Source organism: Microcaecilia unicolor, chromosome 11 (assembly GCF_901765095.1).
Source record: "Microcaecilia unicolor chromosome 11, aMicUni1.1, whole genome shotgun sequence".
Lineage (NCBI taxonomy): Eukaryota > Metazoa > Chordata > Amphibia > Gymnophiona > Siphonopidae > Microcaecilia > Microcaecilia unicolor.
The window spans coordinates 124084173-124103489 of NC_044041.1; the positions used below are offsets into that span (position 1 = coordinate 124084173).

Here is a 19317-nt window from a genome sequence, read left to right on the forward strand (position 1 = left end):
TCACGGCAGGATTGCTAGGGTCCCGCCCATGAAGATACTGCTTTTTTTTACTTCCCATCAGTTGCATTCTGGGCCAGTCTGGAGGGACGCTAAGGAAGGAGAAATTAGATCTTACCTGCTAATTTGCTTTCCTTTAGGCCCTCCGGACCGGCCCAGATTCCTCCCACTCGGTGCTTGTTGGAATGATGTCTAGTTTTTTCCATGGAGCTGCTTTGAGTGTTTGCAGTTTTTATTGTTGGTAAAAAAAAGCAGTGGACAATGCAAGTTAGTTTGTGTTCCACAGTTATGCTTGCAATGGTACAGGCCCATTTCCCATGAGGCCTCTAGTCAATGGGACTACGTCCTGGGTGGCTGCTCAAGTTTCCTGGTTGGACAGATTGTTTCTTCGCCTTTCTTCTTCTGCTTTGTTAGGATAATATTGAGTCTAGTTACAGTTAGCCAAGGCTCTTATTGGCGCTCTCTAGAGTCAGAGTTTTCAGTCTCCACCTGCTGGAAGGTGTGCACAACCCATCAGTTGCATTCTGAGCCAGTCCGGAGGGACTAAAGGAAAGCAAATTAGCAGATAAGATCTAATTTCTCCTTCTCCAGGCAGGAGATCTGCCCTAGCCCCTGCTCATGGATATCCCCAATTATGGCTGATGCTGGATAAAGCCAGTGATTGACAGCTGCCGATCCCCCATAGTAAGTTGAGTTGTGATGGGACAAGGGAACATAGCCTACCTTTATGCTTTTGGCATGGCACAAAATAGCCTCCCCCCAAAAAAGGACAAACTCAGAAGCTCTAGATGCCGTCTTTGATCTGCCCCTTTTCCCTTGAAAAGGTTTTTAGAATTAGTTATTGCCTGAACAGCATACTTCTTTTCAAAGTATCTCTTGACCTGGCTTAACTACTGTTCTAGATCTAATTTGCACCGTTTATGTGCATCCCTGTTTTCCTCATTTGGGTCTACTTGTCATTTTCTGAAAGATGCTCTTTTGCCTTTCACCGCCTGTTCTACCTCACCATTAAACCATGCTGACAGTCATTTGGTCTTGATTTTTAATGAGCTGAATATATTTTATTCAGGCTTCTGAAATAGAAATGGTTTGTTTAATTACTTTGTGGCCATAACAATTAGCTATCAAGAACATAGGAAACAAAAATGAGAAATTCTCTCTCGTATCTCTATGCTGACTCAGTTACCCCTGACAGTCTTCTCTCCAGACATGCATAAGTGATAGAATGCTGGGCTTAAATTTTCAGGACAGGTATGGAAGGGAGCCACTTTTAGATCATTTACTGAGTAGAGATGGGAAATTTTGAAATTTTCCAGCTTATACACACTACTCTTTTATCTACAAGTCCAAAAGGCAGTGAGTGGGGAAACTAATGAGATCATCTCCCAACATACAATAATCCTGTATCAAAAACATTAAGACTTTATCAAAACACAAGGCAAGGAGACATTGAAAGAAGTAACATGTTAATATAATTATTATTATTAGCATTTGTATAGCGCTACCAGATGCACGCAGTGCTGAACACCTGATACAAAGAGACAGTCCCTGCTCAAAAGAGCTTACAATCTAATACAGACAGACAAGACAGTTATGGGTGAGGGAGTAATGGGAGCTAAAAAGCAGCATATATATAATATTAGAATCAGGTTCTCCTGTTAAAGCTTGATAAGGAAGTCTGGCAGGAATTTTGGTGTATGAATCCCTCTGTAATAAAAGTCACAAAACTGTATAAATTGTTACACTGAGCTTACTGGTACCCATTATATTTTCCAAAATTCAGCAATTTGAGCCTTGCTTGCTGTAGGGGATGCAGAGTATGGTCAATTATACATATCTGGTAGGGATGCGGAGAGGTTAAGACGTTTTGGTTAGAAATACAGGGAGCGAGGTCCCAGCTAGAGCATACTTCACAATTTTGTTTGTTGAAACAGGAAATCTTAAAAAGAAAAAAGTTTTAATAAGTGTCTGCATGCACAAGGTTATCAGTAACCCACTTCTAAAAGTAGACACCTGAAAAATACTGGTGAAACGTGGTAGAAATGGCTCTATCGTAACAGATCATAAGTGTGTAAAAATGGATACAAAGTTGTCTGGAGTGTTTAATTATAAGAGCAGGATACCTATTAAATAGATTTGCTACTATGTAGCATGCATGTGAATAGTAATTACTATACCTATGCTTGAACATAAATAAAACCATGTATCTGTGTTGTAATGAGCATCAGGCTGTAAAGTGAAGTGGTTTGTAAGACTTTAGGGCCCTTTTACTAAATCTTAAAGCTTAGCATGCACAAACAGAATTGGGCTTCTTAGCATTTAGTGCAGACTAATTCCATTAGCCTATGTTAAGCTTTAGAAAAGGGCTCCTTTGTGTTTTAAAATAAAAATGTGCTGGTCTAATAGTGACACATAGATGGGTCACGCAGCATCAAAAATGGCTATGAAGTGCAAGTTGCATCCTGGTCTCAGCCACAGGAGGATAGTACAGTACGAGATCTATAGATGAAACAGGGATGATACTAAAGGGTTTATATGATGGGTTTCTGGAGAGCATTTCTTTCTGTTCTCTCCCTTTAGCGATTGGCTGGAGCAACTTTGTTGGTCTTTGCCAACAAGCAGGACCTGCCTGGAGCACTCACGAAGGACACCATCCGTGAGGTAAGAGCTGCCTCTGTGGGTGGAGGGGATTCTCAGAGCTATGCAGGCGCAAGGGAACTGGTGCATCAGGCCTCTACCATCACTCATGGGCCACCTCCACTGCAACAAGCTAGATTATCTGATATTTGCACTGAGTGTATAATAGTGCAATTAAACAATGTTTGGCATTAGGGTACCCTTTCAAATAACATCCAGAATTCAAGTGGGGAGTAAAGTCATTTTCAAAACAGAAAAATATCTCTTTTTTTTTTCTCTCAAAAATGGCTATTTGTAAGATGTTTTTGTGCTCTGTGCATTTATCTTTTTGGTCAATTTTTGAAAATAAAAAAAATGTCCCAAGTGAAAACCACACAGAATCAAGCCATTAGTATATAGGAGGAGCCAGCATTCTTAGTAGGCTGGCCACACAAACATCCCAGGAGAGCAATGGGGCTCCCTAGGGGGCACATGCTCCCAGGTACATGCAGGTCTTTTTCTGCCGTCATCTACTATGTTACTGTGTATGTTACTATTTTACACATCTCACTGTTGATCCCCTCAAAACCCACTACTCCCAATTGTACACTACTACAGTAGCCCTTATGGGTGAAGGGGGCACCTATATATGGGTACATTGGGTTTCTGGTGAGTTTTTTAGGGTTCACAGTTTCCACTACATAACAGGTGCTATGGGCCTGGGTTCACCTGCCTGTAGTGCATTACTCCCACCACCAGACTACTCCAGGGACCTGCATGCTGCTCTAAGGGACCTGAGTATAACATCTGAAGCTTTTAATCACAATTTTTGGAGATAGAGCATTAGTGACCACTAGGGGAGTAAGAGGAGGTCATCCCTGATTCCTTCCAGTGGTCATTTAGGGAATGGTTTTTTTTTTTTTTTGGCTTCTTCAACAGATCTAGACCAAAACTTCCAATTTACAAACCTGGATGTTTTATGTTTTGTTCCATTATGGCAGAAAAATGCCCAAATGTTAGGAACCCCCAGATCCCGCCCTGACACACCCCTTGTGATTTGGACACACTTCTGATGGACTTCATAGAAAAACATTTAAAAATTGGTTTCAAAAGTACCAATTTGGATGTTTTTGTAGAAAAAACATCCAAATGCAGATTTATGCCACCTTTTGGACATTTTTCTCTTTTGAAAATGAGCCCCATTCTGTCTTTTTCTTAGCAGAAGCTCTATGGAATGACCTCCTTCTTTAACTTCTTTTCTTACACGCTGAATTATCTTTTAAGTCTGCTCTTAAAACACACTTTTTCAAATAAGCTTTTGGGGGCCAGGCCGGGTGGGCCAGATGTGAGTTGAGTTCCTCTTGGGGGCAATTTCTTCAGATGGGTTTGATGTGCACATACCATCCATGACAGGAATGAACTTCACTCCTAAGCCAAGCCATGTGGAGCATGATCCTCAATCTCAGATTTTCTGCCTGTGCTTGCCATAGAACTTGCATTGTGCCAAAGAGAACTTCTATCTGGAGTTGTAAGATGTAACACGTATAGGCAAACTGTCCAGGTGTGCTTGGAAATTCTAATCAGGCCTGTGGCACCCAAAAGTGAAGGGAAATGTTTTTCTTTTCTGCCACATTTTCTTGGTTTTGGACTGCATTTTATGGTACTTGAGGATCTTCTCCCTCTCTCCACATGATTCACAGAGTAATTACTTGGGACTGACTTCTGATTAAATATTTTTTAGTATTTTCTTCCTGCATATGTTTTAGATGTGCTTTATTTTATGTATTGTAAATCTTGTGTTTGTTGTATTACTCAATTGGCGTTCCTTTTCTATGAGAAATTTCTACTTTTGAATTGTAAACCGCTTTGACCTCTACACCAGATAAGGTGGCATTCAGGCTCTAATAAACAATTGACAAGTACTATAAGTTCTCATTTTGCTATCTAAAAAATACAGTTCAAAATGCATTAAAGTAAGATTTTTTTCACAAGTCTATATAATATATTCAACACTTCCAATGTGAAAGAATAATTATAGAAATGTCAACGTATTTAAAAAGAACCCTAAAGATATGTATTGCACAAGTCTTCACACCTTTCATAGCAAACCAAAATTAACTCGGTTATGCAGTTTCTGTTGTATGAAGTCAATGTGACGCAAAAGTCTAAATATGCTGAACATGGAGCTACTGAAAGAACTCTGGGATAAAGGTGCAACATGGGAGAGGACTGTAAGAAAACTTAATTGTATAAATATCTGTTGGGACACTGGCAGGTGTTTCACTGCACATTGGCACTATGAAGACACTGCTTCAATCAGGCTTGTTCTAAAGCCAGCCATGGGTTAAGGAAACTGATAAGGAAGGTCACTGTGAGGACTAAGATTACTTTAAAAGAACTATAGAGGTCTCTCCATGAGACTGGGGATAATGTTGACTGTTCAACAATGTCAAGATTATTCCACAAACATGGCTTTTATAGGAGGGTAGAAAGAAGGCACTGCTGAAGAAAAGCCATATGATGTACTATATAGCTTTGCAAAGAAATAGGGAACACACTGCACATCTGGGAGAAGATTTTATTATCTGAGACCAAAGTGGAACTTTCTGATTTCAGTGCTAAGCATTGTTGGCATGAAACAAAACACAGCATATCAACCTGCTAACACCATCCCTACTTTGAAGCATTGTGGTAATAGCCTTATGCTGTGCAGCAGTGGGGAGAAGAGAGCTGCAGGGGAACGAGGTTAACGGGATCCCGCGGAAGTGTAGGCAAGTTGAGTGATGTCTCCCCTCCTCTCTAGCCCTTTGTGCCCACACCAAACATATCTCAGTACATCCTGGTGGTCTAATGGGCTGGAAAGATCTCCATTCTTCCTGCCCGTTGCCGCTAATCCGTTCCTTTTTCTGCTGCTGTTTCTTTAAACTGGCTGCCGAAACTTCAAGTGGCAGACTCGCGAGGGGAAGTGGAAGGATGGAGTTGTGCATGGGAGGAGGGAGCAAGGGGAAGGGAAAAGGGGAAATAGAGCACATGGGATGAGAGGAGAGGGGGACATGTTACTCATGGATGGATTTGCTTTTTTTGAAAATGTGCGGGGTTTTTTTTTTATTTTTATTTTTTTATTTAGCAGAGTATGGAAGAAAATGCATTATAGAATCTGGCTTTCTTGGGAGGGGGAGTCAAGGTGACTGTGCGGCGAGGTGCAATGCAGTGCAGCGGGGTTGGGTGGGCCAGAGGTGGGAATGGAGGAGATTACTTGCGACAGGGACGGGTGGAGATGGGTTAGATTCCCACGGGGACGGGTTAGATTTTTGTTACCATGCAACTTTCTAGTGGGGAGGTTTGTGAAAATCGAGGTAAAGGTGGATGGTTAAAGTACTGGCAGACCTAGAACTGGGATGAGGGAAAATGGATAATGACCCTAAACACAAAGCAAAAGCACCAATGGAGCAGCTCAGCAAGAAAAAAAGCCCAGACATGAATCTGAAAGAAAATCTGTGATAAGACCTGAAGACTGCAGTCCATAGTGGATCCCAAGCCAAATTGAAAAAGTTTGCTCTATTGTGTCATGAAGAAGGGCAAAAACTGCACCATCCAATTGCAAAGTTGGTAAACACATTTCCTAAATGGCTCACGATTTCCACAAAGTATTAAATTGGAGGCATGATGACTTATGCAGTCAAGTCTTTTTTTTTAGTTAATCTTGAATCTTCCAATAATTGTTCTTTCATGCTGAAAGCGTAGAGTACGTTTTATGCAGATCAATGAAACAAACTCATAATTATTGCATTTTGAATTGTATTTCTAGACCTCAGAATGTGAAAAATGCACAGGAATGTGAAGACTTCTACAAGGCACTGTACCTGCCCTGCCTCTTGTGAGCGTCTTGACCATTTGCATCTCACCCAGTTTCTTCTATAGTGTTTATGGTATGTAGGTTATTGAAAATCTATCTGCATGTCTCAGTTTGTGTGCAGGAATAATCTGGTGGTTGGAGCAGTGGGTAAGAACCATGGAAGCCAGGTTCAAATCCCACTGATACTCCCTGTGGCCTTGTGCAAATCATTTAACCTTCTGTTCATTGCCTCAGGTGCATCTTAAATTGTAAGCTCTCTAGGGACAGGAAAATACATATTGTATCTAAATATAACTCATCTTGAGCTACTACTGGAAAGGTGGGCACTAAATCTCCTTCTACACACCTCCAATTAAGGTCCTCCCAAAGAGTATCCCTGACCACACCCTCTCCAAAGGAGATCACATGATATGATACCAACCAATGAGCCTTCTCTGGAATAGCCCCCATACTCTGGAATGCACTTCCTGAAAAGCTTTGCTTAAAGGGCCAAATAACCTATCCAGTCTGCCCATCCTCAGTAATCGATATCTCCTCCTTTCCCTAAGAGATCCCTCTTGCCTGTCACATGCTTGCTTAAATTCAGACACAGTCCTGGTCTCCACGACCCATGTGTCCACCACTCTTTCTGTGAAAAAGTATTTTCTTAGATTACTTTTGAGCCTAGAACCTCTTAACTTCATCATATGCCCTCTCATACTAGAGTTTTCCTTCATTTGAAAAAGGCTCACCTCCTGTATGTTAATGCCTCAGAGGTATTTAAATGTCTCTATCATATCCCCTCTCTACTACCTTTGTTCCAAAGTATATATATTGAGGTCTACAAGTCTGTCCCCATACACGTTATGATAGAGACCACTGACCAATTTTGTAGCCACCCTATGGACTGGCTCCATCCTGTTTATATCTTTTTGCAGGTGTGGTCTCTAGAATTGCACACTATTCTAAATGGGGTCTCACCAGAGACTTACACAAGGGCACTATCACCTCTTTTTTTTCCCTGTTGGTCATTCTTCTCCCAGTGCACCTGAGCATCCTTCTGGCTTTGACCATCGCCTTTTCTACCTGTTTGGCCACCTTAAGCTCATCAGATAGGATCAGCCTCAAGTTCTGTTCTTTTGTACACAAAAGTACTTCACCCCCCTATACCATACTGTCCCCTTGGATTTTTGTAACCCAAGTGCATGACCCTGCATTTTTTAGCATTAAATTTTAGTTGCGAATTACTCTAGATCTCTCATGTTGTTTACACCCTTCTGGATGTCCGCCCTATTACAGAGTTTGGTATCATCCGCAAAGAGACACAAGACTTATCTCTATTTCAGGAAGCAGGTGAAAGCTTGGCTCTTCACCCAGGCCTTTAATGGAAGAAATAATTAACTTTCTAGTCAAACACACACAAGGAGTAATATTGTTTGCACATACTGTAATAGGGACCACTCGTATCCTAGCTGAGATAAATGTTGAAGCACCTTTCTGACTTCATGTACAGCTTTCTTTAAATTAGTCCTGTTATTTTCTTACTCCTGATACCCTATCTTATCTATCTAGATTTTCCATCTTTGCTTACACCCTATGCAGTCTTTTAAACTTTTATTGCATATTGTGTTGACATTGTAATGTAGCATTTTATGCCATATCTTGTATTAGAATATTTTTACTGCTGTAATTGTCTGTTGCCTATGTTTTACTTATTCTTGAGTGAATTGTTTCAAAAAGGAAGTAAATAATATCAAAATCCCCTTATCCTAACCAAGTATTTCTTTCTTTTTTATTATAATCTGCTCAGAACTTTTGAATATGCTGAATATAAATGCTTTTAAATAATTCTTTCCACTCCCAAACATACATATGTATTTTTAACAGCTGATTTTGCTGAAATATGATTTTAAGATGTTCTCTCTCGCACTCACACTTTTTCTGCTGTCCTATAGGCTCTGGAACTTGACAACATTAAGACCCATCACTGGTATATCCAGGGATGTAGCGCCATCACTGGGGAGAATCTGCTACTGGGCATCGACTGGCTTCTTGATGACATCTCTAGCCGAATATTTACTGCCGAATGATCAGGAGACAGCTTGGTGGGCACACATGTTCCTTGTTCATAAGCAGCTAGGACTACTGGCTTAAGCCAATCTACTTTATCTTCCACTGCTTTTTTATGAAACCTGCAGATCCTGGCAGTAGACAGCAGATGCAAACTCATGTCTCTGTTCGTGCAGCGATGTTTTGAAGACTGATTGCTGTCTATCAGAGCCTCTGTCAATTATTAATGCAGCACTCTGCTGAAGTGTCCCATCTTTTCTTGGATCATGGTGCTTTTAGAATGATATGAAACATCTGCTCTTACCTATATCTGCTTAACTTACAGCCATTGCAGGGATTTCTTTTTTGGAGTGGGAGGGAGGAAGGACAGACTATGACATGGTTTATCTAAATACTATGACATTATTTGTTTTGTTTTTTTTTGCAAATAAAAATTTGAATTTAAAACTTTACCTGCTTATTCTTGGTAAAACTGTTTAAACAAAAATTCCAGAAATGTGGTTCCTGTGGAATCTTACATACTGATCAGGAGCAAGGTGTTCTTTGTGAATAGCTGCAGTGAGAGAGAAATATTACAATCCTGAACAAAATAGCTTGGGAGGAGGATGTGAGGTAACCATCACAGAGTGAAATAACTCCTTAAACATGTTGCTGAACAGAGCAAATATCAGTTACTGGGTACAGGATAGTCATACTTCGACAGCAGTTATGTAGTATGATATAACTAGGGATTCCTTCTCTTCCACCAGACTAGTCCAGTTACTCAGATTTTTGCCATACTACTAACAAGTGGAGACTGAGAAACTGAGTTGCGATTAGAGCCTGACAGAACTCGGAAATTTTTGGTTTCTGCTGAAACCAATCTGCGACTGAAATTGGCAGCTCAGTTTCTGTAGAAAATGAAAATGCCCCCTCCCCATATTAGGAAACCCTGCTGGTCTAGTGGTCTCTTTGGGGGCAGGAATGAACCTCGCTCGTTCCTGCCCTGTATGCTGCTCCACCCAGTGCTCATTTTTAAGCTTAGGGCTGGCATAGAAGGAGGTAGGCAGGTGGCGGCAGTAGCAGATCCTGAGGATTGAGAGTAGGGAAGGGAAATGGAGATGACACACTGGCCACCGGGGGGGGGGGGGGAGGGCACTTTGAGGTTGCATAAAGGTGTAACCAGCAGAAGAAAGGGGGAGTTAATGCCCCTCTACAAGTCATTGGTAAGTCCCCACTTGGAATATTGTGTTCATTTTGGAGTCTCTATTTTGCTAAGGTCGTAAAAAGACGAAGTGGTTCAGAGGAAGGTGACAAAATGGTATGGGGTTTGGATATGAGAAAAGACTAAAATATCTCAATATGTATACCCTAGAGGAAAGGCGGGATAGAGGAGATATGATACAGATAATTAAATACTAGTAAAGTATTAGTAATATATCAACAAATATTTTTCAGAGACTGGGAAGAGGTTGAACTAGAGAACATGAATTGAAATTGTAGGGTGATAGACTTAGGAGTAACATCAGAAAATACTTTTTCAAAGAGAGGGTTGTGGATGCTGTTGTAAATTTAGGGGTCCCGAGCCCCCCCAAGAAGGCTGGAGTGACCTTAAATCTGACTCCATCTCTAAATAGCACTAGTACTGGGGTAATCAAGGAGTTGTGATGTTCTAAAAGGAATTGCCACTAAGAGAGACGTTAGGTCTAAGGAAAAGATACCAGCCTTATGACAAACTGGATTTAGATTACAAGTTATACAATGCAGCGAAAGATAGCCTGAAACAGCAAAAAAGCATTTATACTTACAGCCTTTCATCATTAAGTGAAGCCCACAAATCATCATTTGGAATGAGGAGTTTATTTGCCAAGATACAAGTCAAATCAGTGATTGACAACAGGCACGTACAATCAATTATAGGAATATAATAATCCAGCTGCAAACAGGTGTTAATTAGTTCCTAATCTTTTATAATTTCTCTTACCAATTAAAGGTTTTACAAGGGAAAGCAATTAGGTAATTTGTCAATTCTGCTGGACACATTAGTTTCCCTTGGAGAGAGAGAGAGTGGCAACCCTTTTCTCTCTAACTTAAACCAGGAAATACCCTGATTTTTATAGGTGCCCTCAGGATATGGATAATATGACAGTAGATATACCTGATTGGATCTATGCTAATGTCATGGTTGTCATTGATTGGCTCATGCTAATGAGTAGCTTCTATCTTGCTAACATGGTTTTGTCTTTAGCTCGCTTGACCACAAATCTTAAGCAAGACCCTGCATCCAGCCACACCTTTCCTTTCTCACACCATGGCAGACCACAATCCTGCTCACAGGAAAGTCTCATTTCTCAACTTGTTTTTCTAACTTACATTACAGAAAATTCCACTTTGCAACAGATACGGCTTCCATTTTGTGCTGAAATCCTCCATTTTGTTTCCATATCTATTGACCTAACTTTTCCTAATTTAGCTTATTTAGGCCTCAATCCGGGCTACAAACTAGGCCATACTTTTCCAGTAAGCTCCCAGTTATGTCAGCCATCAGATTTCTGACTCAGCCAAGGTCTGTAATGGCCTGAGCTCTATGACTGGGCCCGCCACCATTCCAGTGGGGGGGGGGGGGGGGGGGGTCTCTGGCTGTACCATAATTATACAATGCCTACATGCCCTTCCGGTGGCGGTGGAGACAAAAGTCGTGACGGAATTTAAAATGCATGGGATATACAGAGGATCCCTAAATAGAGGGTGGTATGAAAATAACTAAACCACCTCATTCATGGGTTTTGATGTGTTATGATGGGCAGGAGTTGGTGCTTAGACAGTAAGTCAAACAGTGGGGAAGTAAGAGCAGTGCCAGACAGACTTCCATGGTCTGTGTCACATATGGCAACACATCAGGATGGGCTAGTGTGGGCTTTGACAGCAACTGCAGTAGTTGGGAAGTAAGGCAAATGCTGGGCAAACTGGTATGGTCTGTATCCATAACATGTCAAAGACATAAATCTGATACAAAAAAAAAACACATTCTTGATTCAGATCTATCATATGCTATGAGTACTGTACAACTCAGGGGAAGAAATCTTAAAAGTTGAATTCAGGGAGTAAAATGTTGCTAATACTACTGTTAGATCAGAGGTATAGCTACCATTGAGTGAGCCCATCAAAATGCCCAAAGCTACCTGCTGTTGCACGCCCCCCCACTCCTTGTGATGGCTGGCCAGCAGAGGCAGCAAGATAAGCAGACTGTCTACGGCTTTTCCACTGCTGTGTCTTATCCACAGGAAGTGACATCACAGAGGCAGGCCACAGCAGTGGAAAGGCCCTGGTGGCACCAGTAGACAGTCTTTATCTTACTACCAGTGTTGCCAGGTGGGCGGTTTTACCGCCCAATTGGGCGGTTTTCCGCGACCCGCCGCGGGTTGCGGTTTTTTGGGCTGTTTTTGGCCTTCAGGGCGGTTTTTTCGGCCGCGGGGGGGCGGGGTTAGTGACGTTTTTGGGTGGGGTTAATGACGTTTTGGGCGGGGTTAGTGACGTGGGAGGCGGGGCCGATGACGTGGGAGGCGGGGCCGATGACGTGGAGGCGGGGCTGATGACGTGGGAGGCGGGGGCGATGACGGGGAGGCGGGGCCGGTGATGTGGGAGGCGGGGCCGGTGACGGCGGGGGCGGGGTTGATGACGGCGGGGGCGGGGTTGATGACGCGGGGGTGGGGGTGTCAGGGGCGGGGTTTGTGTTTGGGCGGGTTTTGGGCTGTTTTTTGGGCTCCATCGGGCTGGAAAAAAATTTTCCACCTGGCAACCCTGCTTACTACCTCTGCTGGCAGGCCCGCCGCCAGCTCTTCAGGGCTGGGGGGAGAGGGGGGTTAGAGTAATGCTGGGACCTATGGGGAGGTGGAAAGGGGTGATCCCAGATGGGGATGAGAGAGGAGGGAGCAGAGTAAGAACGGGATACTGGGTCTGCAGGGAGGAGGGTGAGGTCAAGGCAAAATTAAGAGAGAGCCTGGGGAAGAAAAGGTGAGAGATGTTGAACCCAAGGGGGTAGAGCAAAGGAAAGAGAGCAATCAGAAAGGGAAGGGGGGAGGGATGCTGGACCCCAGTGTAGAAGGAAGAGAGAAAGTAAGAGAAACAGACTGGACCTTCAGAGGGAGAGAGTGATGTTTATGTTTAAAACTTGGTATACCGCCATTTGACTAGCAGATCAGTGTGTCATGGAACGCCTAGCACCCGCCTGGGGCTAACCCTGCGGCCACCTAGAGGATCTGTCCCCATCACTGCTCAGGTCTGCCTGCACCTGCTGCTTGTCATAGGAGCCGACTCTGTGGGTGCTTTAGCACCCCCAATATAGAGAATATTAATTGAATGTGTCCAGGGAGGGGTTATTTCCACTGGGCTTAGCACCCCCAATAATTTTGAAACGTTGGCTCCTATGCTGCTTGTGCTCTATACTAGCACCCTCCTTTCCACCAACTGGGTCTAAAGTGCCTCTGGGCAAGTCTCCCACTCTCAAACTATTCCCCAGTGATTTCTAGGAGTGGCCTGGTGGTTAGAGCACCGGTCTTGCAATCCAGAGGTGGCCAGTTCAAACCCCACTGCTGCTCCTTGTGATCTTGGGCAAGTCACTTAACCCTCCATTGCCTCAGGTACAAACCAAGATTGTGATCCCTCCTGGGACAGAGAAATATCCAGTATACCTGAATGTAACTCACCTTGAGCTACTACTGAAAAAGGTGTGAGTAAAATGGAAATAAAATATTAAAACTGTCTAAACACTTTGTCACTTCAGGAAATTAACTGCTCAGAAGCCTTGAACAGGGTCTGAGGACAGAGTTGTTTACCTCTGTGCTCCCATACTGAGACTAAAAATTACCTCACAGCTCAGGTGGGAAAGAAACAGTCACTTCTGTAACATAAGTACATAAATATTGCCATACTGGGACAGACTGAAGGTCCATCAAGCCCAGAATCCTGTTTCCAACAGTGGCCAATCCAAGTCACAAGTACCTGGCAAGATCCCGAAACAGTACAATACATTTTATGCTGCTTATCCTAGAAAGACACAGTGGATTTTCCCCAAGCTCATTTTAACAATGGTTTATGGACTTTTCTTTTAGGAAGCTATCCAAACCTTTTTTAAACCTCACTAAGCTAACTGCTTTTATTACATTACTAGTAAAAAAAAGGCCCGTTTCTGGAGCCAATGAAACGGGCGCTAGCAAGGCTTTCCTGTGGCCCCCTCCCCACCCGTCGTCGATGTGGGTGAATTGCTCCGCCTCTGCACTCAACGTCATAACGTTTGACGCGAGGGCGGGGCCCAGAGACTGTGATTTTCGAGGCTTCAGAGCTTCGAACATACGAACCTTGGTTTCAGTGACGTCAGCAGCCAATAGAACGTTGAGGGTGAGTTTTATATATATAGATGTGGCAACAAATTCCAGAGTTTAATTACACGTTGAGTGAAGAAATATTTTCTCTGATTCATTTTAAATTTATTATTTTGTACTTCATTGCGTGCCCTCTAGTCCTAGTATTTTTGGAAAGAGTAAACAATCGATTCCACTCATTATTTTATAGACCTCTATCATATCTCCCCTCAGCCGTCTCTTCTCCAAGCTTTACAATAAAAAATTTAAAAAAACCTCACCATCTGCTGGCCAAACAGAGGAAATGCACTGGGGAACAAATATGTCATACACTCACATAAGAAGTCATAGACATAAGTCCCCTGTTTTGTCATACAGCGGCTTATAACAACTACAACTTGAAACAGAAAATAAGTACAATAAATAAAGGACTGTAATCATACACAACTCAGATTGGAGAGAAACATCTATTAATATATGCCAGAACCATCTAATTTTCAACATCACTCAAAGTCCACCTATAGGGATAAGCTTCCGTAAAATAGTCTATAATAAAGTTTTTAAATTCTTAAATTAGGTTTACTTCGAATCAAAGACAAGGTCATTCCATGATTTTGGGGCAAAGAAGAAAAAAGCATAGTGATGGGTGGATTCATATTGGGATTGTTTTGGAGAGGGAAGAATCAGTCAGTGAGCATCTAAGAGAAACAGGAAGGAGTGTAAGGCACAGTGAGAGAAGCCAAATATAGGAGTGGAGGAGTGGCCTAGTGGTTAGAGCACCTATCTTGACATCCAGTGGTACCTTGTTCAAATCCCACTGCTGCTCCTTGTGATCTTGGGTAAGTCACTTAACCCTCTATTGCCTCAGGTACTAACTTAGATTGTGAGCCCTCCAGGGACGGAAATACCCAGTGTACCTTAGTGTGACTCACCTTGAGCTACTACTGAAAAAGGTTTGAGCAAATATAAAATAAATATAGGGGTAGGTATAAGTAATAGTCCATGTAAGGCCAAGGAGTTTAAAAAAGAATGCCAAAGGGCACAGGGAGCCAATGAAGATGAACAAGCAATGAGAAGATATGATCAAACTCACATGCCCTATAAGGCAATCTAGCTGCAGAATTTTGGATTGTCTGAAGCCTCTTGATTGAGTGGTTAATCCCACATAAAGCGAAGATACTTACCTGTAGCAGGTATTCTCTGAGGACAGCAGGCTGATTGTTCTCACATGTGGGTCGGTGTCCACGGCGGCCCAGGAACAGAGCATTTTTCCCAGCAAAAATCCTTAGAGCTTTGTGACAGCTTCTGGAGTGCGAGCCCGCTCGCGTCTGTTCCCGCCTCAGTTATATCAAAAAGCATATAACGAACAACAACTCCAAAAGGGGAGGTGGGCAGGTTGGTGAGAACAATCAGCCTGCTGTCCTTGGAGAATACCTGCTACAGGTAAGTATCTTCGCTTTCTCTGAGGACAAGCAGGCTGCTTGTTCTCACAATTGGGGTATCCCTAGCATCCAGGCTCACTCAAAACAACAAAAGAAGGTCAATTGAGCCTCGCAACGGCAAGGACATAAAGACTGACCTACGAAGAAACATCTGAGAGTACAGCCTGGAACAGAACAAAAATGGGCCTGGGGGGTGGAGTTGGATTCTAAACCCGAAACAGATTCTGCAGCACCGACTGTCACATCGGGAATCCTGCTGAAGGCAGTAATGAGATGTGAATGTGTGGACTGATGACCACGTCGCAGCCTTGCAAATCTCTTCTATAGTGGCTGACTGATGCTGCCATGGCTCTAACACTATGAGCCATGACATGACCCTCAAGAGTCATGGGCCTGGGCATAAGTGAAGGAAATGCAATCTGCTAGCCAATTGGAAATGGTGCATTTCCCGACAGCCACTCCCCTTCTGTTTTTTTTTTGTTAAATTTGTACCCCGCGCTTCGAAAGAAACAAACATTTGTGCGGACTGTCTGAAGGGGCTTGACCGCTCCACATAGAAGGCCAATGCTCTCTTGCAGTCCAATGTATTCAACTGACGTTCAGCAGGGCGGGTATGAGGACAGGGAAAGAATGTTGGCAAGACAATTGACTGGTTCAGATGGAACTCTGACACCACCTTCGGCAGGAACTTAGGGTGAGTGCGGAGGACTACTCTGTTGTGATGAAACTTGAGATAAGGAGCATGCACTACTAAGGCTTGAAGCTCACTGACTCTACGAGCTGAAGCAACAGCCACCAAGAAAATGACCTTCCAGGTCAAGTACTTCAGATGGCAGGAATTCAGTGGCTCAAAAGGAGCTTTCATCAGCTGGCTGAGAACGACGTTGAGATCCCATGACACTGGTGGAGGTCAGACTGGGGGCTTTGACAAAAGCAAACCTCTCATGAAGCGAACAACTAAAGGCTGTCCAGAGATAGGCTTACTGTTACGATTGTGCCCATGTTTCATGCTCTCATTCACCTCACCCCCCTGGTGGTTAGACCTGGTGGCTGCTGTGGACTGACTGCTGGCTGTTTCCCATGTTCCAGAAGGTATTCCGGTCCGGATCTTCCAGCCTTCCAGACTGTTCTGGGAGTTTTTTTGGAACTAAGCAGTACCCGTACCTGGTGAACTCCCTTGTAGTTTGCCTTTATTAACCACCTGGAAGTTTTCTAGTTTGCCTTGCAACAGAGGTCCTCAGAGGAGTGTTCTTCTGTGAGTGTTTGTTGCTGTGCTTTCCTTGCTACTTTCTGTTCCTGCTAGACTCTGCTTGTTTCCTGGTTTGCCCTTTTGACTGCTACCGGCCCAAGACTCTGCTTGTTTCCTGGATTGTTCTACTGTCTGCTACCGGCCAAGACTCTGCTTGTTTCCTGGATTATTCTGCTGCCTGCTGCCTGTCCGAGACTCAGCTTGTTTCCCGGTTTATTCTTCTGATTGCTGCCTGCCCAAGACCCTGCTTGATTCCTGGGTTCCTGTTGATTGCCGCCAGCCTACTGACTCTGTGTGGTTCCTAGGTTCCCTGCTGCTTTGCTGCCTGCCAGTAGACTCTGCTGGTTTCGTGAACTATTCCAGCCCAGCCACTCCAGTCCGGGGTGTACCTGTCTGTCTGTGTTCTGCCTTGTCTCCTGTTTGGGTGATTCTCCTGCCGCTGCCGCTCCTCGGTGGTGGCCCAGGGGCTCACAGACCCAGTGTTTCGTAAGAAGCGTGACACTTACCCTCTACACGACAATGATAAGCACTAATTGCGCTAAGGTGAACTCTTACGGAGTTGGTCTTGAGACCAGACTCTGACAAGTGTAGAAGGTATTCAAGCAGGGTCTGTGTAGGACAAGAGCGAGGATCTAGGGCCTTGCTGTCACACCAGACAGCAAACCTCCTCCATTTAAAAGAGTAACACCTCTTCGTGGAATCTTTCCTGGAAGCAAGCAAGACTCAGGAGCCACCCTCAGAAAGACCCAAGGAGGCGAACTCTACGCCCTCAACATCCAGGCCATGAGAGCCAGAGACTGGAGGCTGGGATGCAGAAGCGCCCCCTCGTTCTGAGGGTTGGAAAACACTCCAATCTCCAGTTCTTAAGAAGAGGGAACCAAATCTGATGCGGCCAAAAAGGAGCAATCAGAATCATGGTTCCGCGATCTTGCTTGAGTTTCAGCAAAGTCTTCCCCATCAGAGGTATGGGAGGATATGCATACATGAAGGAGAAAGGCATCTGACGCTAGTCTGTCGTGGGCCTGAAGTCTGGAACAGAACTGAGGGACCTTGTGATTGATCTGAGTGGCAAAAAGATCCACTGAGGGGGTGCCCCATGCTTGGAAGACACACTTGGAAGACACACTTGGAAGATCTTGCGGACAACGCCCATGTTCAGTGACCACTCGTGAGGTTGCATGATCCTGCTCAACCTGTCGGCCAGACTGTTGTTTACACCTGCCAGATAAGTGGCTTGGAGAAGCATACCATGCTGGAGTGTCCAAAGCCACATCTGGACGGCTTCCCGACACAGGGGGCGAGATCCGGTGCCCCCCTGCTTGTTGATGTAGTACATGGCAACCTGGTTGTCTGTCTGAATTTGAATAATTTGATTGGATAGCCGATCTCTGAAAGCCTTTAGAGCTTTCCAGACCACTCGCAACTCCAGGAGATTGATCTGAAGATCTGATTCCTGAAGGGACCAAGCTCCTTGAGTGTGGAGCCCATCGACATGGGCTCCCCACCCCAGGAGAGATGCATCCGTTGTCAGCATCCATTGTCAGGCTGAGGAATTTCGAAAGGACGTCCCAAGGTCAAATTGGATTGAATTGTCCACTACTGAAGGGAATTGTGAAATTCGGTGGACAGCTGGATTGCATCCTCTAGATTCCCTGCAGCTCGATACCACTGGGAAGCTAGGGTCCATTGAGCAGATCTCATGTGAAGGCGGGCCATGGGCGTCACATGAACTGTGGAGGCCATATGGCCTAGAAGCCTCAACATCTGTTGAGCTGTGATCTGCTGAGACGCTCTGGCCATGGAAACTAGAGACAGAAGGTTGTCTGCTCTCGCCTCAGGAAGATAGGCATGAGCCGTCTGTGAGTCCAGAAGAACTCCTATGAATTCTAGTTGTTGAACTGGAAGAAGATGGGACTTTGGGTAATTTACAACAAACCAAAGTAGCTCCAGAAGTTGAATAGTCATCTGCATAGACTGTAGAGCTCTTGCCTCTGAGGTGTTCTTCAGCTGCCAATCGTTGAGATAAGGGAACACATGCACTCCCAGTCTGCGTAGCGACACTGCAACTACTGCCAGGCATTTTGTAAAGACCCTGGGCGCAGACGCAAGACCAAAGGGTAGCACACAATACTGAAAGTGCTGTGTTCCCAGACGGAATCGAAGATACTGCCTGTGAGCTGGAAGTATCGGGATGTGTGTATAAGCATCCTTTAAGACCAGAGAGCATAGCCAATCGTTTTTCTGAATCATGGGAAGAAGGGTGCCCAGGGAAACCATCCTGAACTTCTCTCGGACAGGTATTTGTTCAGGCCCCTTAGGTCTAGGATGGGACGCATCCCCTGTTTTCTTTTGCACAAGGAAGTACCTGGAATAGAATCCCAGCCCTTCTTGCCCTGGTGGAACGGGCTTGACCGCATTGGCACTGAGAAGGGCAGAGAGATCCTCTGCAAGTACCTGCCTGTGCTGGAAGCTGAAGGACTGAGCTCCCGGTGGGCAATTTGGAAGTGTGGTAATCAAATTTAGGGAGTATCCGAGCCGGACCATTTGTAAAACCCACCGATTGGAGGTTATGAGAGGCCACCTTTGGTGAAAAAATTTTAACCTTCCCCCGACTGGCAGATCGTCTGGACAGACACTTTTATAGCGGCTATGCTGAACTGGAGCCAGTCAAAAGCCCGTCCCTTGCTTTTGCTGGGGAGCTGCAGGGGCCTGTCTAGGCGCACGCTGTTGACGAGAATGAGCGCACTGGGGTTGAGCCTGAGAAGGCTG

At 44.3% G+C, this 19317-nt stretch overlaps 1 protein-coding gene across 2 annotated transcripts in view; it reads left to right on the forward strand.

Moving 5' to 3' along the window:
* Nucleotides 1–8970, forward strand: part of ARL2 (ADP ribosylation factor like GTPase 2) — a 30946-nt gene extending 21976 nt beyond the window's left edge. Inside the window, exons 4-6 of one of the 2 annotated variants that reach the window (XR_003943786.1) lie at nucleotides 2578–2658; nucleotides 6422–6542; nucleotides 8404–8487. Coding sequence is in view for 1 of the 2 variants with exons in the window: in XM_030218604.1 (XP_030074464.1) it covers nucleotides 2578–2658; nucleotides 8404–8538 (216 nt within the window). In the remaining variant the exon portion in view is untranslated. Of the gene's footprint in view, nucleotides 1–2577; nucleotides 2659–6421; nucleotides 6543–8403 lie in introns of both variants that reach the window. The other variant, XM_030218604.1, reaches the window with a different exon arrangement.
* Nucleotides 8971–19317: the final 10347 nt, after the last annotated feature.